This window comes from Podarcis pityusensis (genome assembly GCF_964106645.2).
Source record: "Podarcis pityusensis genome assembly, chromosome: 2".
NCBI classification, from domain to species: domain Eukaryota; kingdom Metazoa; phylum Chordata; class Lepidosauria; order Squamata; family Lacertidae; genus Podarcis; species Podarcis pityusensis.
The window spans coordinates 41,839,233-41,860,486 of NC_138029.1; the positions used below are offsets into that span (position 1 = coordinate 41,839,233).

General features: G+C 46.0%; 1 protein-coding gene across 6 annotated transcripts in view; it reads right to left on the reverse strand.

The window, feature by feature from the left end:
- NDEL1 (nudE neurodevelopment protein 1 like 1) overlaps window positions 1-21,037 on the reverse strand; it is a 47,573-nt gene extending 26,536 nt beyond the window's left edge. For 2 of the 6 annotated variants that reach the window (XR_013982468.1, XM_080993966.1), the window contains exon 1: window positions 20,892-21,037. Coding sequence is in view for 3 of the 6 variants with exons in the window: in XM_080993966.1 (XP_080850092.1) it covers window positions 20,892-21,005 (114 nt within the window). In the remaining 3 variants the exon portion in view is untranslated. Of the gene's footprint in view, window positions 1-3,353; window positions 3,464-4,708; window positions 4,867-20,891 lie in introns of those variants that run through there. The other 4 variants (XR_013982469.1, XR_013982470.1, XM_080993968.1 and 1 more) reach the window with 4 other exon arrangements.
- Window positions 21,038-21,254: the final 217 nt, after the last annotated feature.

Genomic DNA, 21,254 nt, shown 5'->3' on the forward strand with positions numbered 1-21,254 from the left:
GGAAGGTGGGAAGTCCAGCAATTCAGGGAAATATCTAAATATGGATATGTAATTTGTATTGTCATAACTCTATATTTGTAAAATCAAATAAAAATTTCCAAAAAAAAGGTATAACATTCATTCAATCTTTCCCTGCCATTTTACTGGGGGTGGGGGGGAGGTTTATTTAGTGTTCCTCTGGCAAGTACATTACTCAAACAAAAACCACCTCAATTGCAATAGCCTCAAATGCACATTTATTTCCAGTTCCTAAACTTAGATACAAGAACGTCAGAGAACCACTGAGTGGGGGGACGACGACGACGACCTATCAATCTATAGTCATTTGTCTACATTTAGAAGCACAGCATTATGGTTCCAGACTTCAGTTTTTGAGACCAGTTAAATGTTCTCACTGAACTGGTTTACTAAAATGCATATATCCTTAAAATGGCATTAACAAAATAAACTCAATATTTGTCACAGACAGCACACAAACAACTTCCTTGCAGGATATGAAAACAGAATGCACTTTAAATTAGGAATCAGTTCAAGAAACTGATTCTAAAGTCTGAAATATCTCAATACTGCATACACAAATATAGTACTTTAACACAGATTAGTTTGTGAGCACTGTGCTGTGTTTTACTTTCTTTTTCATAACAGCTTATTAACCTTTCTAAGCCCCAAATATGAAGGAATGATGCACATACAAGTTTTATATACACCAGACCAATAGCTGAGTTGCATGGTCTCCTTTTCCTTCCTTGGAATAGTAACTGATCGTGATACATCTAAATCTAGTGAAACTTTCATCAACTTATTTCTCCCTTAAAAGCTTGTTTGCTGTTGCCACATATCAAAGTTTGTATTGGTCCCAGCATTAACTTGAAAAGCATGCACTTTGTAAATGATGCAATTTTAGGCAATCAGAGTTCACATGTCCTCAGAGCTGCAGAGTCTCACTCTCTCTAAATTCAGTTGTGAATCAGCCACTCCCTCCCCTTTGCTCTTATTATTGCCAAGCAGCAAGCTTCCTGGGCGCAGCTCTGACGCTCTCAAGTACTTATTACAAAGCTCTACACTTTTAAAGAGAAGTCATCCTAAATCAGACCCTAACTGCATATTGTGGCCAGAAGCCACACTGCATGCACATAGTTCAATGATGTAAACTTCCCCTGACTTTTTTTTTTTAATGAAAAGTAGCAACTGGAGGCAGCAATAATAAATAAAGGCAGGAGAGGGCTCTTACCACTTTCCCTGCTAACCATTCTCCTTCCAATGTCACCCATGCAAGACTGCACCCCACCCCTGCAACATAAGAGATACACGTTCACATATTTTCACCTGCAGTGAGAAAGGAAAGCTTGAGGTGAAAGAATTTGGAATTTCACCTACAGGCACCTAAGCAGCAGCAGTTTGATACCTGCAAGTCCATTGCAAAAAGCAATGCTGAAGACATGTATCAGCATTTCAGTCTAATATGTATTGTTGCAGATAATGTATCATAAAGACAAATTGACAAGAACCATCCACAAAAGAATATTTGCCCATGTTATAGAACCAGCAGTGTGCCCATGCACTCAAGACACAGGACCAGATTATGATGTGTCATCTTGACAGAAGACCACACAACAATGATCCACTACTGCTCCACATTCATTTTCAACCTCCAAGCCCTCAATGAACTCACAAAGAACCTACTGGTGCCCAGCTATTTCCCTACCGATAAAACCTGCAGGATGTGTCCACTTTCTTCATGGGGCCCTAGGGCTGGACTATACTGTAACCACACAAGGCTTTTAACTGAAGCTATACTGGAGTTCCATGTAATCTCTGGCTTTTAAGGTTTGGATGGAACCAGAAAAATTAAGGGTTATGTTTTCAGCATACAGTACAAACCATTAGGCAAAGAGGTCACCAGGCATTTGAGAAATCTGCATCAATAGTTATAATAATCATACTTATTATTAACATTTATTCATCACCTACAGAAGAATGTCAAGTAGACTAACAATGAAAAGACAAAATAAAACATCAACATTACACATTTTAAAATACGTAACACAAGCAATCATTAAGTATATCACAGCACAATTAAGAAACATCAGTATGTCTTGACATCAGTATGTTCACTAGAAAAAGTGACCAATGAAATAACAAGTTAAAATATACCCCCAAAAGCAGGAAAAGTTTGGTCTTTGCCTGGTGCCGAAAAGATGTTAATGAGGTTGCCAGGAAAGCCTCTTTGGGGACATCATGCCAAGACTCTGACATCAAATCTATCCACATCGTGAAAGGTAAACTAAAGGCTTTCACTTCCTATCCTATCTGAAGTAGCTGAACTCTCAATGAAGGCTTTACTTTCCAGAGTCTGAACCCCATCTCATATGAATCTGCAAGGGCCAATACCATGAAAGCAGTTGTATCACCATAAATTTGAGTGTAAGATATGTCTAATACCAACAATGCAAAAATTGCCTCTGTGATTGCAGAACATGGTTTAAGACATACGCAGTAAGGGCAAAAAACCGGATGGGTCAGGGAGCAACGAGAACAGCAGCAACTAAGATTTTACTCTGCAGCTGTCTCAAACAAAAAGCCTTCAACTCTTTGGGGCAGAAAACCATAATTAGGATTTGCTTTGCGTGATTTGGTGGGTTGGTGTTTTTTGTTGTTGTTGTTTACTTTTGATCTAGTATAGCCACCTTCCAACAACTTGATTATCTCCAAAATAAAATGCAGCATCTGTAACCATACCTGCCTCTTCCCTCCACTAAGCGAAAGAAAAATATTTTCAGTGACTCATGGGAACTTAGTGCTCTGACATCAACAGTATATTTGTGTATCCTAGCAACCATCTGCCAGCAAAACACCTAAGCTTTTCTCTTTCCCAAATTTGGCAGGCTAGTAGTTAAAGATTCTACAGTGAAAGTCAACATTAACAAAGGAGGAGTTGTTTGTATAAAACATCTATTATCACTATTACAGTACTGGTGCACATGTAGAAGACAGACCATATCCAGTGTGATCAACTATTTGACACAGGAGAAGGGTGCAGAGGGAGTGGAGGGAAATGGAGGCAAGAGTAATAAGGGGAGTGGGGGAAGATATGCTTTCAGTTCACTTCAGTTGCATATAATGGAAGCAACCTCATTTTTTGTTCTCATCCCTATTGACATGTAAGAAGAGGGTGGGGGCGGGAAGGTTACCGGTTTATATTGTTTTTGTTCTTTGTCTTGTATTTTTATGATGTGCACTGCCCTGAAATCTACAGGTGAGGGGTGGTATAAAATTTCATAAATAATAAAAAACTCAATTTCAGAGTAAAAGGAGACCCAGGGCAGTGGAGTTGAATCCTGACCCTTCCTCAACTTATCTGTCCATTTCCAATTACTGCAGGCTTTCTCCCCTGGATGAGGTGCAACACAAGAAGTGAGCCCAATGGGAATTAACAGAGGAAGACATTATTCACCTCACTTAGACAGCTGTCGGATGTAAACATTAAAAACATACGCATTTAATATATACAGTGTGACATGTGACCAAGTAAGTGTCTCAGCATGTCCAGCTTAACCTTAAAGGGTTAAGCCAAATCCTTAAAGTGGGCAGTCATCTTTTTCCTATCACAACACACAAAGACTCAGAAGGAAGGTCATATACTCTTTGACACCTCCTAATTTAAAAGCAAGGTTTACTCGCTTGGGAAATTCACAAACATCGCAAAAAAGACCTTGCAAGAGACGGCCCTGAGTCACTCCTGGGAACAGACTTCAATACTGGAAGGAATCCAAGCCGCCCAAGATTTTACACACACGGGGATTTGGGCCTCGCTTGTCTAGAGCCTTATCAGCTGGAACAAAAGCTGCGGGAGGTACCTGGCCAAGGTTGCCAGAGGCAGGAAGAGAAAGGAAAAGTCAGGGCGGCCACAGGGTTGGCCAGGAGCTGGAAGTCACAGGCCAAACGCCGAAGCTCAAGAGACTGGAGCCCGGAGCGCTTAAATGGAGGCCTGAGATGCGGCAACAGGATGCCCGCTTCTTACGAAGCACAGGGCTGGCACGAAAGGGAGCTGGTGCCGGCGGTGCAGAACCGGAGGCAGGCCTTCATCTGAGGCCGGGGCCTACCGAGAAGTGAGGAGGGCGGCGGCGGCAGCGGCGGGCCGTGAGGTGAGTCACGAGGCCAGCAGCAGCAGCCGGAACCCTTCGGCGTTAACGGTCCAGGGCAAGGGAGGGCAGGTTCCGGGCGGGGCGCCGAGGCGTCACAGGGCGGCGCTGGCCGACAGCGTGGCGGGCGGCGGTGGCGCCACCAACAGAGGAGCGACAAACGGCCGCCTCCTCCCCTGCCTGAGCGGTGGCAGGGAAAGGAGGGCAGCGAGTCCTCGGGGGAGGGGGTGAGGAGGGAGGCCGCCTGCCCGCCGCTCCCTGATGGATGAATGACACGGCTTCAAGCCAGTGACAGTCGGCCATGGCTCCCCTTCCGACTAATAGAAGGCCGGCAGGGGCGGAATCTGCCCCGTTGTCGCTTCGCAACCAATCCGGCACGAGCTCGCGACGAAGGAGTGAAGCAGTTGTGCGCCCGGTGGGGGGGGGGGGAGAGAGATAGGACCGGGGTGGGGGCTCACCCGGCTTCGGCGGTACCTCAGCCCCGTTCGCGCACTTCAAAGAGTCCACCCACCCTCACACACAACACACGCTCTCTCTCACACACACACTTGCTCCTCTAGACCCACCCTTGTTCCTCCTCGCGCTCCTCAACCGTCCAGCGGCGCTCTCCTCCTACCACTGCCGACGCCGCTGCTGCCACCGCATCGCCTCAGTCGCTGACACAGCTCCGAACCCTGCCTCATCCGGGCAACCCACCGCCTTGGCTACGTCACAGCAGAAGGCGAGGTCCGCCACGAGACAAGCACAACCCCGCTCGGGGGCGGAGCCAGCCAGCTTGAACGGCAGGCCGCGGGAGAGGGGGCGGGGCCGTGTAGATATGGTCACGCCCTTCTCGAGCGCGCGCCGTGCCTATTCTGAGACTCGCGCGTGATACTAAAAGCAAAATTAAAACTTTAATGTTCCTGTAGTGGTTTTGCTGAATTTATTGCGACAAAGCAACCCACTGGCGATCACACATGTAGCGCAATCCAAATATGTACCTGCCAATGATACTTATCACCCAGGTAAGTGTGTGCAGGATTGCAACCTAGTTGTGTGTTCCAAATATTCAGTGTGATCAATCTCTTCCTACCTGCATGGTTTCCAAGACCAATCAGAACGGATTTTGTTCCATTTCTTCCCTATAACTATCCAGCAATGTAAAAAGAAAAAGAAAAAAATGTCTTACATTGTTAATACTGTATAATAAATAGTGGGTTGTTGGGTGTGTTCTATTCCCCCCCCCTTTTTTTTTCTTTTGCTCAAGTGATGCTTAGCTCCTTTCACTGGTGGATAGGATGCATATAGCAGGACCCAAGAAATAATACCTATCACTAGTACAGTACTTAGAAGAGCTACACAGGATGCCTGTTTGATTCCAGGTGTGATGCAAAGTGTGATTCTGACTTACAAAGCCTTGGGGTGGTATCTAACTAAGCTTTACTCAGAGTAGGCCCATTTAAATTAATGAACATGGCTAAGATTAGACCACTGATTTCAGTAGGTCTGTTCTGAGGGAAAAGGTTAGTTGAATCCCACCCATAAACTGCAATATTATGTACATTTACATGGGAAAAACACAGTGGGACATATTTTATTAGAGAACATGCATAGATGTATGCTACTAAAGAGCCTGAGACTTCCTACTTCTTGATGAAGAAACTGGTTTCTTAAAGATGAAGCGCTTCTACCAGTGCCCCTTTCTACACAAAAGAGGTATTTTCTGAACAGAACAGCGTTAGTGTTTCAGGAAGATGATGTAGTAGTTCATGCTAAGCTGTGTGAGACATTCTATCTTGTTCACAGGAAGTTAAAACAGGAAGGAGAACAGGAAGGAGACTTAGCTGAGATCTGTTTCCTAGATATGCCTGCCAGTATTGAGATCTTCCTGAGATAGTTTCAGAAACAGAAATAGCAAACATTGTGTGCTAAATTTGAAGAAGAGACTGGCAGAAAGTGGCCAGACCTATCGCTAGTGTTTTTAATTTTCTTTCTTAGTTTCCTTAACTCTGTTCTGAGATGTCCACCTCTTGTTTTTCTCTCCATTCTCAGCCACTGCTTGAATTACAGAAAGGCCAGAGGGAGCAAAACTCCCTTAATTTTTCACTGATCCCCTTGGCTCCTGTTTTTAAAATCACATCACTACTGGTGATGTGATTTGATTGAATTAGGCATGGAAGATCAATGGCTTGCTTGTGGATTTCATTGAGGGTCCCTGAACCACCCTGCTCCCCTAATTTGAACATCATTCCCAGCATTGACAGGATCCATCTTTTGCTCAATATCCATTTTTTTATTGCCCAAATTGATCCGGTACATGTTTGACAATTCCAACTTTTTCCTCTTTGGCTTTCCTGTACTGGATCTTGATTCTGCCCCTGCTCAAACTCTACTGCTATGGCTCTCCATTGTTCTTAGGTAATGCATTCAGCAGACATCCTTACTTAAGCCACTCCCAGTGCACCAATATGTCTAAAACACCAGACAGGCAAATGCTGCTTTAGTGCCTGTTAATTTCTGATGATTTGAAGTAGCATTATATGATGGAAGGAACATAAGAAGAGCCCTTCTGGATCTGATCAAGGACCCATCTAGTCCAGAAATCTATTCACACAGTGGCCAACTAAGTGCCTTTTGGAAGCCTGTACGCAGACCCAGAGTGCAACAGCACTCACCCTCTCATGACCACAAGCAACTGCTATTCAGAGGAATGCCTCTAGTGCTGGAGGTGGTACGTAGCCGTCATCACTAGTAGCTGTTGATAGCCTTGTCCTCCCATTAATTATCTAATCCCCATTTAATAATAATAATTTATTATTTATACCCTGCCCATCTGGCTGAGTTTCCCCAGCCGCTCTGGGCGGCTTCCAATCGAGTGTTAAAAACAGTACAGCATTAAATATTAAAAACTTCCCTAAACAGGGCTGTCTTCAAATGTCTTTTAAAGATAAGATAGCTGCTTATTTCCTTCCCATCTGAAGGGAGGGCGTTCCACAGGGCAGGCGCCACTACCGAGAAGGCCCTCAGTCTGGTTCCCTGTAACCTCACTTCTTGCAATAAGGGAACTGCTCCTTCAGGTATACAGGACCGAGGCCGTTTAGGACTTTAAAGGTCAGCACCAACGCTTTGAATTGTGCTCGGAAACTTTGTGGTGGAGAGAGGGTGTGGTGTGGTGTGTATGTGTGTGGTGTGGTGTGTGTAATATATATCATATCCCCACTTCCCATTTTTCTAAACTAAAAAGTCTAATATGTGGTAATTTTTCCTTCGTCTCTGAGCTGCTTCAGCTTCTTGATCATTCTGGTTGCTCTTCTTTGAAGTCCTTCCAGCTCTGCGATATCCTTTTTGAAAATATTCTAGGAGGCAGAACTATATAACTGCTTAACTGTGGCTGCATTGTGCCTAGTGCTTAACAGCACTGGACTCAGGACAGACCTTTAAAGAAGACCACTTACTGCTTCCCAATCCATTAACTCCTGTCCTGTGATGGCCACTATTACTGATAAGACCAAGACCAAAGTATAGTGTCTGGTTCAGACTGAATAAATGAAAGTAACTGGAGCACCTGCTATTTAGACTGCAGTCCCCCTAAAGGGACGAACCAGAGCCTTTCCTGCAAGACTGAGAAGAATGAAGTAGGAACTACAGGTGCCTTGCTTTCATGTAAAAACTATCCCTAATAGCTGCTTCCCCTTATGTGGTACTGGAAGTGACTTGGATGGTTTCCTTGCTTGCTATGGACTTCGTATACAGTGGTACCTCGGGTTAAGATCTTAATTCATTCTGGAGGTCCATTCTTAACCTGAAACTGTTCTTAACCTGCGGTACCACTTTAGCCAATGTGGCCTCCCGCTGCCGCCGCCGCGCAATTTCTGTTCTCATCCTGAAGCAAAGTTCTTAACCAGAGATATTATTTCTGGGTTAGTGGAGTCTGTAACCTGAAGCGTCGTAACCTGAAACATCTGTAACCCGAGGTACTACTGTATGTTGTCCAAGGTTGGTCTCAGTGGAGGACTCTGGGCTCTCAAATTTCAGCAGGGCACTGGGTGATGCTGATATTTGGCTCCACTCACACCCCAGCATTGTTGTGGCACCCCCTGCAGCCCAGGGCCCCGTGCGACCACACCTGTCTCACCACCATAAAACCATCTGAAGGAGCGTCTCCACCCCCATCGTTAAGCCCAGACACTGAGATCCAGCGCTGAAGGCCTTCTGGTGGTTCCCTCATTGTGAGAAGTGAGGTTACGGGGAACCAGACTGAGGGCCTTCTCGGTAGTGGCGCCCACCCTGTGGAACACCCTCCCTTCAGATGTGAAGGAAATAAGCAGCTATCCTATCTTTAAAAGACATCTGAAGGCAGCCCTGTTTAGGGAAGTTTTTAATATTTAATACTGTACTGTTTTCAACACTTGATTGGGAGCCGCCCAGAGTGGCTGGGGAAACTCAGCCAGATGGGCGGGGTATAAATAATAAATTATTATTATTATTATTGTTGTTGTTGTTGTTGTTGTTGTTGTTGTTATCATCATCATCTCTCCTGGCCCTACCATTAGGCCAAGTGAGACAGTCACCTCAAGCAGATGCTCAGCGGCAGGTGGCCCCTGGCTGTTTCTCCTGAACCTCTGGCTGCACCCTTCAGTTGGAAGGCAGAGCTTTGTATTCTATGTGGCCTGCCCTACACCCCCATAAGTTGCAGGATGATCTCTTGTTCCTGAAACTGAAGTAAGATTCAACTATCAGTCCAGTCAACTTCTGCATATGGAAAGGAGGGAGCAGTGTATCTCTATCAGAGGCGCCAACTTCGAGAGAGAATGAGGGCCCCGGTGTCACGTGTGTGATTTCACATGTGACATCAGAACACTGGGAGGAGCCAGGGGCGGAGCTGAATGCAGTGGCAATGTGGCTTCAATGGCTGGTGGATTCTCCTCTTCCTGCCACCACCACTGGCCAGGGGCTGCTTCCCTCTTCCTTCCCCTCCATTTGGGGGGGGGGAGGAGGAGAAGAAGAAGATGGCCACTGAAGACACACTGCACTAGGCTCCATCCTTGGCCTCCTCCTCTCCCTTTGAACATTGGGGGGCCATCCCCCTCCCCAAAAATAAGTGGGGGAAGGGTTTGGCCCGTAGGAGATGGCGCCCCTGATCTCTACCATTGGCCTCAGGCATCAAAATGTCTTGGGCCAGTATTCCATAACAAGCCATCTGGATTCTTGAAGCTCAATGATCTGAAAATGCTGCTGTCAAAAGTCCAGGGAGATGTTTGTGATGGCTGTAGCGACATCCCTGCATTCTGCTTACAACATTTCTGCCCTTAACTGCCTCCCCGCCAGAGCTGAGATAGTCTGAATGCCATCTCACACCGGGAGAGCATGGCTGCAGATGGAACTATCTCTGAAGGATGGAGAGGTGCAATGGGCCTCTCCTCTGAGACTCTGTTCTCTTCACTTCCCCTGCTTTCTCCTCCTTAGTTGCTGCACTTGACACATGGCAACATCCCTTGCACATTTGCCTTTGTCCGATACTGACGGGGCTTTCATAGAATTAACAAAGAGACAGTGTTGGGGCCCCTGTTTCCAAACTTGCATTTAGAGGGGGCTGCCTGTCTGGTTAACACTGATTTAAAGTCGATGTTTGTTTTCAGGGTGTGTGCGGGGTTTTTTTTTTAACTTCTTTTGCTTGCACCCTGTTGTAATCTGCAGTTGTTCCCATGCATTCTCCACGGGCTCCGAGTCCCGAGGCTCACAAAGGCACAGTCACTTAGCATTAATTCTCTCCTACTCCGAACAGCCACTGCTCCTCTTTAGCCGTGGTGGGGCTGTGCTTCCCAGGCAGAACCAAGTCATCTATTGAAAAGCAGACCAAAGAAAAGAGACATAATGGATTCTATTGAAGTGGGCTCCATCTCATGGGGTGGGGTGATGAGAGCACAGAGGGGCCTGAGAGCAGAGACTAAGGAGTGTCTCATGAAATCTGGGGTCAGGACTCTTGACAAGGCATGCTCTCTCTCTCTCTCTCTCTTATAGGAGTACACACAGGGTGGGCGTTATAGATTGAGTGTGGGAATGCAGAGACAGATGTCTTTCAGAGCCTGTGAATGCTTCAGTGAGCACAGTCTATCGAACTATACCTGCCCAGGTGTGGTACAGTACCTGTTTTACATTCATTGCCCCAACTCCACATGTATATCAGTTTTATCTGCAGCTACAGGATCTTGCAGCTTCGCTACGACGGACTGAAATTGTTGGCATTTGGGGACTATCTTTGGCATTAAACCCTGTGCCTATTTTTGAGCAGTCATTGTTTAGATGATAATGCAAAAAGAAAAAGAAGAAGAAGGTTGGGCAAGCCTGGAGAACTCATGCAAGCAATTTGTACCTACTTGCCCTTCTCACCATCACATAAACCTCCCCCCCCCCCATTTATTTTCTTGTTCATTCTCATCAGGTTCGTCTTTAGCATATGCACCGCCAGGGTGCAAAGATCTGCCTAGCGCTCCCAAATTTAGTTAATTTTGCGTGCAGGGCACCATTGAGAATGATAAGCGCTGCCGTTGTGAATGACAAACGCCGCCGTTGTGAATGACAAACGCCGTTGCTGTCACGGTGCATCTTTGGTAAATGAGCGCACAAAGTCGAAAGTCCTTTAGTGAAACAGTAGGTATACATTTCGGGTGCCTCAGGGTTCCGTCCTCTCCCCCATGCTTTTTAACATCTACATGAAGCTGCTGGGAGAGATCATCAGGGCTGGGTATCCATCAATATGCTGATGATACCCAGCTCTACCTCTCTTTTAAATTGGAACCAGTGAAAGCAGTGAAGGTCCTGTGTGAGTGCCTGGAGGCAGTTGGAGGATGGAGGGTGGCTAATGGATTGAGGTTGAATCCTGACAAGACAGAAATACTGTTTTTGGAGGGCAGGGGGTGGACTGGTGTGGAGGACTCCCTGGTCCTGAATGGGGTAACTGTGCCCCTGAAGGACCAGGTGCGCAACCTGGGAGTCATTTTGGACTCACAGCTGTCCATGGAGATGCAGGTCAATTCTGTATCCAGGGCCAGCTCCATCTGGTATGGAGGCTGAGACCCTACCTGCCTGTGGACTGTCTTGCCAGAGTGGTGCATGCTTGGACTACTGCAATGCACTCTACATGGGGCTACCTTTGAAGGTGACCTGGAAACTACAATTAATCCAGAATGCGGCAGCTAGACTGGTGACTGGGAGCGGCTGCCAAGACAATATAATACCGGTCCTGAAAGACCTACATTAGCTCCCAGTACGTTTCCAAGCACAATTCAAAGTGTTGGTGCAGACCTTTAAAGCCCTAAACAGCCTTGGTCCAGTATACCTGAAGGAGCGTCTCCACCTCCATCGTTCTGCCCAGACACTGAGGTCCAGCACCAAGGGCCTTCTGGCGGTTCCCTCACTGCGAGAAGCATAGCTACAGGGAACCAGGCAGAGGGCCTTCTCGATAGTGGCACCCACCCTGTGGAATGCCCTCCCATCAGATGTCAAAGAGATAAACAACTACCTGACATTTAGAAGACATCTGAAGGCAGCCCTGTTTAGGGAAGTTTTTAATGTGTGACATTTTAATCTTTGTTGGAAGCTGCCCAGAGTGGCTGGGGAGACCCAGCCAGATGGGTGGGGTACAAATAATAAATTATTATTATTATTATTATTATTATTATTATTATTCCTAGGCATATATGTATTTTGTTTTTCTAGCTTGATCAAAATTATTTATTATTTCATAACAGGTAGATAGTTAAGAGCTTAGGTGGCTTCAGCGGTGGGTGCCTGGCACCCCCCAGAATTCGGCACCCGGGTGCCCCGCACCCCTTGCACCCCCGGGTAAAGACGGCCCTGATTCTCATAATTCTTCATGTGTTTGCATGGTAGGGCTTGCTAGCAATAGGCAAATCATATCTATGAAAATAGCTATTAAGGGTAGAATCTGTGGGCTTGCTTGTCTGCACTGTTCCCCCTCCCCACACAAATACCCCTACCAGGTTCAGATGTTCTTTTGTATGGTTTCCAAGTCATGTAATCATAAATAGCACGTGGGAGGAATTGTGAGGAATGATACACCTTACTCAAAACATCTCCCCCCCCCCCCCCGTTTCTCCTTTGTGTACTTCCAGTCGCTCAGGAAGGCACCTACATGTTTATGAAGACATATGCTTGTCTGTCTTGATAGCAGAGCCACATCTGACAATATGGTGATTGCTAGTGCTTCTGTAACGTCCTTCCAAAGAAATCTCTTCTGTGCTCCATTGATCAGGAGGAAATGGAAATATTCCAGAATGTTTACATCTGTTCAACATAAGAGTGTATAGAACCATTGCTGTGCACCTTAATTTGGTGACTGTACATACTCATTTCAGAGTTGCACAGCAGCATGAAGTGAGTAGTAGGGTCACACGTAGATATTTGATTGTGGTTGTGAGAATGCTGATATTGCAAGAATATGCGCTGGCTGTGCAAGGAACACATGGAGACAGTGACACTTTCACACACACACACACACACACATACACATCAGAATCAGAAATGAACAACAGTGAGGCTTGGGCTCCTGTGCATCCTCTGCCACTTCTGCTGTGCACAAGGGGAAGAGATTTACAACTTTCCACTTCTAGTTTGTAACAAATCATAGTTTGGTATTAATTTGCAAACTCCCAAATCAGGTCATTTTTTTATGTGAAAACCTTCAAAGTCAAAATAAAATGCATATTTGGATGAACGTCCCCAGTCAGTTCAGAAGCATGGAATACAAATGGATGGTTTGAAAGAAGGTGACACCCGTTTCCCCATTTCTGGCTATTTCGTTTCATTTACAAAATTTCAGACTGTAACCGAAGCAAAACTCAGGTGCCATCATTCAGATTACAGAATTTGGATGTCAAGACTTTGAGATCTGCTTTAACCAACTTCTTCAAAAGCTCTCTTTGCAGCTGCCGAACAAATAAAGGTTTTGAATTCAAATGCATTTTCTCACATTTGTTCTAGCTCTGGTTTTTTTTTTTTTTTAAATTAAGGTGATAATTTATTTCAAGGCATTAGTCAAGAATTATGGAAATAATGAAATGTCTAACATGTATGAACTAATGGCGTAGCCAGGATTTTTGTTGGGGCAGGGGGAGGGGAGGCAGCCAAAGTTGTTAAGCTTTTTTTAAAAGGAAATCACAGGTAAAAAAAATACCCTCTAAATAGGCAGGCAGCTAAGTTGTAGTATCTCACTGGTGGTGGTGGTGGTGTTGCAGAGCAGGGCAGCACTTGCTGTTTTGCCTCAAGTGGCAAAATGGGACATACCACCCCTGACCTCAGGATTTCAGAACTAACAGCTGTCAGTTTGGAGGGAAGGAAGGCAAGGACCAACAGCCCAGATGGGGCTCGCTAGCTTAGGGTGGAGGTGTGTGATTCCTCAGCTGGGGTAGGCTCAGGACAGGTGAGGCTCACATGCCTCGTCAACCCCAGAAGCTATAGCAGGAAAGCCTTCCTGGCCAGGCCTGCGTCTGCACAAAAGAGCAGTATTAAAACAAAAAGTTTGCCTTCCAGGTAGCTTTCCCTTTAAACTACTGTACATGTAAGCGGGAATCTGATCTTTTCCTACTTAACAACTTGTGTGTAATTTGAAGCAAAAAGTGGTGATCTTTGCACATTAACCGGTTTATTATTTACCTATATATATATTTATTACTACATTTATATCTCACCCTTTTCTCCAGTGTAGCTTAAGGTAGCGTATACTTTCCCATTTTATCCTCACAACAACCCTGTGAGGGTGGCCCTGACAGGCCCAAGGTCACCCAGAGAACTGCATGGCTGAGTAGGGTTTTGAATCCTAGTCCAACACCGATAAGCCCTGCACCCAGATCCCCTGGCTCAGTAGGCAGAGCAGGAGACTCTTCAGTCCAGGGTCATGGATTCAAGATGCTGGGTGAAAGATTCCAGCATTGGTGACCCTTGTGACCCTTTCCTCCTTACAGTTCTATGATTCTATAATTCTATTATTCTGCCACGCTGGTAGGATGTTGACATACATGTGTGTTTTGTACTGGGGTGTTTGTACCAGAGTGCTTTGTTGTTGTTTAGTCGTTTAGTCGTGTCCGACTCCTTGTGACCCCATGGACCAGAGCACGCCAGGCACTCCTGTCTTCCACTGCTTCCCGCAGTTTGGTCAAACTCATGCTGGTAGCTTCGAGAACACTGTCCAACCATCTCGTCCTCTGTCGTCCCCTTCTCCTTGTGCCCTCAATCTTGTAGCAGAGTGCAACATATCTAATAATGAGAAGCAGCCATTGAACACACACTTAATTAAGGAAAGTGCCCAGTTTCACAGGCAGTGCTCTGCTTCTGCCATAGCAATTTGTATCGCTGTGCTTGCAGCCTGTGGTTTCTAATGAAGATGAGTACAGCTGCAGCAGCCTTCTCAATGCCTCTGGCTTAATGCCCGCTGGATATAGGGTGTCTATGAGGAAGGAAGTTACTGCACACCTCTCTAAAGCCTTACCATAAAGGAAGTGCCCATGGCATGCCTTCTCTGTTATGGTTCCTGTGCCACAATATGGCAGGAGTGCTGCTGGCTATAAAGACCAATGAGAATAGGCCAACTCAGATCCACAGTGCATCAGTTCCCAGGCACTGCTTTCTCCCCGCCCCCTTCCCCATAAAGGCCCATGTAATGGATTCAAAGCCATTGATATTCCAGCAATGGAAGGAAACTCGCTTTTCAAATGCAAATCGCCCCACAGGAATGATCGTGGGATTTTGCCAGGGAGATGAGCCTCCCTGTTGCTGGGTAACAATTTTTTCAACAGAAGAGAGCAATTGCTCTTTGCAGCGCTGGGGGTTAGTAATCGAGCCCAAGCCACCCCTGCAGTACAGGATCCATCACTGTGGATCTGGCAGGCAATCCACAATGACAAGAACTGCCTGCAGCAGCTGTAGGTAGTAAAACAATGGGCATTGCTTCGATTGTGCAAAGGTAGTCGGATCAGACCACTGATCCATCTTGGCTTTCAGGCATGAGTCTCCCCCAGCCCTATTCTGGAAAGGTCAGAACCTGAGCCTGAGAGAAAACATGATGGGGGGGATCACAGATGGGGTCTCCCCTTACCTTTCTTTCAAGGTGGTCAAGGGATGTTTGTAAGCCTACCTCCTTTCATTCTACAAATAATATCTCTGGTAGTCTGCACTTTGCAGCTTCCCTGTCCTGAAAAGCTTATGTTGTCCTCAGCAGGGCTTTCTAGAGAAGAAGAGTGTCTACCACAGTTCTTATTTATTTAAGCTAAGTTGTTTTCCTTTTAAAGGAACCAGGTTTTTTTTTTACTTTTAAAGAAACCAGTTTGTTTTCCCAAGGAATGCCTTTTTTCTTGAGCTAGTTCCTTTTTTTTTTTTAACAACATATATTTAGAGAACTATGGCCCAAAGAAGCTCAACAACTTTTGTGTCCAGTTACAGATAGGTAGCCGTGTTGGTCTGCCATAGTCAAAATAAAAAAAATCCTTCCAGTAGCACCTTTAAGACCAACTAAGTTAGTTCTTGGTATGAGCTTTCGTGTGCAAGCACACGAAGAAGTATCTGAAGAAGTGTGCTTGCACTTCAGATACTTCAGAGGTATCTGAAGAAGTGTGCTTGCACACGAAAGCTCATACCAAGAACTAACTTAGTTGGTCTTAAAGGTGCTACTGGAAGGATTTTTTTTATTTTAACTTTTGTGTCGTCCCTTTGGAAAAATAGCAGCTTCGAAGAGCAATCTAGGTCACATCCATACCATGCCAAAACACATTTAAAGTACATAGCTTCCCCCAAAGGATCCTGGGAATTAATCCCTCACTGCACTACAGTTCCCAGCACCCTTAACATGCTACAGTTCCAGTGATTCTTTGGGGGGCGCCACATGCTTTACATGTATGGTGGGGATGATTGCTGCCAGTACTGCTTGCTCTGATAAAATAAGAACCCCAACCCCCATGTAGCCTGCTTTAAAGTAAATTAAAATGTGGGCAGATCAAGCCACAGATCTCTCTTGTATCTGCTGTTTTAGCCCTGAGAAAAGAGTTAGGGTGCTTGGTGTCTCTGGATGGGTGCCAACATCCCAGAAGGGCCTATCTGCTCAGGGCAGCAGCCGCCACCATCTACCCCTGCTCTGGGTGGGTGAGGAATTTGACCCCTTGCTTCTTGGGTGGATGGGACCCATCCCCCCCCCCCACTGCCTCCAAAGAAGCAGAGCGCAGCTGGCTGCTTTGCACTGCTTGCTCACTGCAAGGAGCAGCCACTACTGTCGCTCCGAGGCTGGACTTTTAGAAGACATCTTCAGGCAGCCCTGTATACAGGCAGCTTTTAAGGTTAGCTAGTTCCTTTTTAAAATGAGCTTTCCAAGCTCTGTGAAAGACTCCAGACATAAAAGACACTTTCTGACGGTCACTATTTTCGGGTAAGATTCAATCACATACCAGTAAATTGAGGCCTTGCAATTATAGCAGACTGGGAAGTCTTACATCAGAACCTCGCTTTCCCAAAATATCAGACTTTTGTGATAAGGAAAGTGATGGGGAGATGTGCTGGCTAGTGTGAGATAGCTCCTACTTTGACACAAGGTCATCTCGCCTCCCCACAAACAAATCAACAAACAGGCAATCTGGAAGCACCCTTATTTGCTAAGAAGAAAGACAGAAGCTGACCTGAGAAGCTGCTATAGGTAAAGGACCTCTGGATGGTTAAGTCCAGTCAAAGGTGACTCTGGGGTTGTGGCACTCACCTCGCTTTTCAGGCCAAGGGAGCTGGCGTTTGTCCACAGACAGCTTTTCCGGGTCATGTGGCCAGCATGACTAAACAGCTTCTGGCTCAATGGAGCACTGTTATGGAAGCCAGAGTGCACAGAAACACAGTTTACCTCCCCGCCACAGTGGTACCTATTTATCTACTTGCACTGGTGTGCTTTTGAACTGCTCAGTTGGCAGGAGCTGGGACAGAGCAATGGACGCTCACCCTAGAAGCTCACCCTAGCTTCCCCTAGAAGCTGCTAGGAAACAGCAGCAACCCCATCCCCACTATTTAACATTGCAGAAAGAAGGCGAGGAAACCATTCAGTGCACTGTTGCTGGATTTAAAAGGACTCAAGAGAAGGCAGGCAGAGCCTCCAAGGAGCACCTCTTGCTCAGACAAACTCCTCCACGGCCAGCAAGAATAATAATCCGATTTGCTCCTGCGCCTTAAAGAGCTGGAGCTGCTTGGAGAGTTCCCATCAGGGTTCAATTGGATACCAAGTTAAGCAGGAATTACCTCTCCTGGGTATATAATCAGGGATAAAACCATCTAAATCTTGAGGGAAGAAATTAGGTTTATTGGACATACTGGAGAAAATTACATTGTATGCACAGATGCAGAAAGGCACAGAGAGACAGCGAGTTTGGGGGTGGGGGACAGAAAGGAGGAGGGGGAAGATGGATAGTACTTAATCCCAATTGCCAGTTCTTCCTGTCTCCTTATTAACACCATCAGCATCTTTGCTGAGGTGCTGCTGAGCTGACACTCTAGATTATGAAAGTAAATTAACCCCTAACCTCCTTTGCTTGTTGGTGGAAACTGCATGCTCGTTCCCACTCCTGGGGAGAGAATGCAAGGCTCTGGTGACTGTCCTGTTGTTTTGTAAATTAGAGAGAGGAGGAGGAAGTTGGTGCCTTATCCCCCCCTTTTAATGACAGGAAAGGGAAAAAATTGAATGAGAAGCCCAAGGAACAGTGCGACTGCTGGGTTATATTCCCTTCCTGCTCATCTCCCATTACCTCACAATGCAGAAAACAGCTTCTCTCTCCTCCACTGTCACCTCCCTTGCCTAAATAAGAAGATGCCACTAAGATCATTCAGGCTGACCCAGTGTAGGCTGTCAGGCCTCAAGGGCTCCCCCACCCCAGATGCACCCCCCAATTTTTCCTTTGTCATAGGCCCTTATAAAAAGTACTCACAAGGGAAATGTGTGTGTGTGTGTGTGTGTGTGTGTGCAATATTTGATATGTGTCTACATATAGCGGAACCTCGGGTTGCGAACACGATCTGTGCAGGAGGCACGTTCGCAACCCGCAGCGTTCACTACCCACAGCGCTGCGTCTGCGCACGTGCCGGTCGCGATCCGGCGCTTCTGCGCATGTGCAAAGCACAATTTAGCGCTTCTGTGCATGCACAAGCGCCAGAAGCCGGAAGTAACCCGTTCCGGTACTTCCGGGTTTGGCACGGTGCGCAACCTGAAATCGTGTAACCTGAAGCGTCTGTAACCCGAGGTACCACTGTATTATGCTTTGCCTGCCTTACTTTTCCACCACATACCTCCAGCAACTCTTCCTCCCTTACAATATCCCCGCCTAGGGAAAATAAGACCCTCAAGAACCACCAGTGCTGCTGGATGAGGCCAAAATAAGATGTAATTCAGCATCTCACAGTGGCCAGTTAGATGCCCTAATGAGAAGCTCACAGGGAAGACCTGTGGTGGGAGGGGACCCTCTTCCTGTTGCTCCCCAGCAACTAGTATTCAGAGACCTGCTATCTCTAATCTGGAAGGAAACATGTAAGTCATCATGACCAGTAACCACTGATAGCTGCATAACCTTCATGAATTTAACTTTGTCTTACAAGTGTCTGGGTTGGTCGCCATATCTAGTGGTAACAAATTCCATAGTTTAACTGTACACCTCTTGCCTGTCTTGAATCTTCTACTATTCATCTTAATTGGATGATTCTGAATTCAATACTAGAATATTGGGGGACGGGGCTTCTCTTTCTTCACGCTTCTGTCATGTTTCCCCTCCCCCTTCTACTGGCCTCTTTTTTCCTAATCTAACAAGCCCCAAACAGTGCCACTGTTGCTCCAGTCCCCTTCATCATTTTGCTTGCCCCTTTCTGCCCCTTTTCCAGCTCCAAAATATTCATGTTGAGCTGCATACTGATGGCTTCCTTCAGCTAAGATGCAGTACAAGTCAGATACCGAAAGCATGAATGAAGTCAGGTTCTGGAGGAGGGCAGCTAGTCTTCCTTCTGGGACACCAAAGGTTGATTGATTCCGTTTCGTTTAGGCTGACTTACAACTTTTCCCTATTGTCTTCCTTCAGAGACAGTGTGGCGTCAGCAGTCCCTTTCATGGTGTGGTTTTTTTTTAATGTTATGCAATACATACTTAGTCATACGCACTGAGCCAGGTTAAAGGAATCTGCTAGATCACATTATTGACCTCCCATTTTTAACCATATTCCTTAGCTGTCACAATGTTAGCCACAGAAAAGATGCATTCTCTCTCTCTCTCTCTCTCTCTCTCTCACACACACACACACACACACACACACAGTGTGCAGCCACCCATTCTCCCTCAATGATCTGCAAGCTCCTTTGGAGTATAGAGAGCATTCGGTTTCTCCTGACACCCTGAAGAGCCATATATTTTAATTTACAGCAACTGGAAAAATAGCCACTGCCTGCTGATTAGGATGGAAAGGGAAGTTGTCAGCATGAACTGCAGCAATTTTTTAAGACCTTCCAAGTAGCGAGACAGATGGCTACATCCTTTTTATTGGGTTGCTCCATATAATTAGACCATTCCGGAGACCCCAAATTGACCTGTACTGTAGCCCTTACTTTCAACATCTTGTGCTGCTGACCTGGATGTAGTTTAGTACTCATCAGTAGACCCCCTTTGCTTAGGTTAGGGGAAAGTTCTTGAGGATGGGAGGGGGCAGTGTAAGTGGAAACATTCCTGCCGTTTCAAAATGAGTCTGGTATTCATCCCAAAGTGGTAGCCTGACCTGTACCCCACCATCTCCATCCCCACAAGCTCCACCAGATGGCCGGAGTTGGATTTCCATCCAGACAGTCTAAGCAAAGATAGGTCAGTCGGGCGCTAGCTTAGTGCTTCCTTGTTACGGATCTCAGACAGGCGGGGAAGGATAAAAAGCATCAGCTGGTGGCAGGTTTACTGAGGCCGAATAGTAAAGCAGACAGTTTGTGACTTTTATGTCGAGCCCTCTCCTCTGGTCTGTGCAAGCTGTGTAACACTGGGAGAAGAACATGAAACAGAATCAATTCCCCCCCCTTCCCCCTACAGTGTACAAATCCAGTGTTAAAGTACAGCAGTTGAAAAAAGAAAAGGCTAAATTTGTCATGCTTTCCTCCTGACTGACTCCTGCCACCTGGAATCCAGGATCCATCCACATTACAAACCTAAATCCACTTAAAAGCTGAGGGTTGCAGTTTTCTAGTTCTGAGAATACTCAGTTTGAGATCTTTTGTCTCCTCCTTCACAGAACTCTCATTCCCAGAATTCCTTCACAGGGGAAAGGTCGTAGCTCAGTGACAGAGCATCTGCTTTGAATTCCATCCCACAATACCTTCTTTCTTGTTTTGTTGCACTCTGATATAGGCTGTAGAGACAGCACCTGCTCCTTTAACAGTTCCAAGGTGCGCTAATTGCCATTACTTAATAAAGGCTCACTGGTCAAATAGCTGCATTTTCTGAGCATACAGAGAGTAGCACTGGAATACAACTGGACTAAGGGCTTATACAGAAATCATTTCGCCAAGCCAAGCCTTCACTAATTGTCCTTCAGACAACACACAGACAGACACAGTGCAAAGCTTTTCTCTCAACTCCCTTTGCAGTTCTCTCACCCCCTGAGCCCATCTTTCTTCCTGGAACATCAGTGTTGGTAGCTGCACCAGAAATTTCACATTCCGCCTGATCCTGCAGACCTCCTGCACACATTCTTAAACCAGAGGATGTCTTCTTACCTCCTCCTGGATCTCAGCCTTCCTTTGGTGGCAAGCAAAGAAGATCTCTCTCCTAAGAGGCGCAGGGACATGTGAATCCTCTGTTATCTCCTTTAGGCAAACAAAGCTGCTCATCCTACAAAAATGAAGGAGGAGGGTTGAGGCAATTGAAAGGATTGGGAAACACACCCTCATCACCAGATCTCCTCCTGTGGTTCATTATGCCGTTGTCCTAAGCCTTTGGGAAGTAGATAATCGAGCTGTTAACTGCAGGCTTGGCCTGCTTACAATGAGGACAGCTTGAAGCTACTGGCATCTTTAAGATATTAATTCCACCTTTGAAGTTCTCACTGTGAGGGCCCCTGGGGACTCATAATGCAAAGA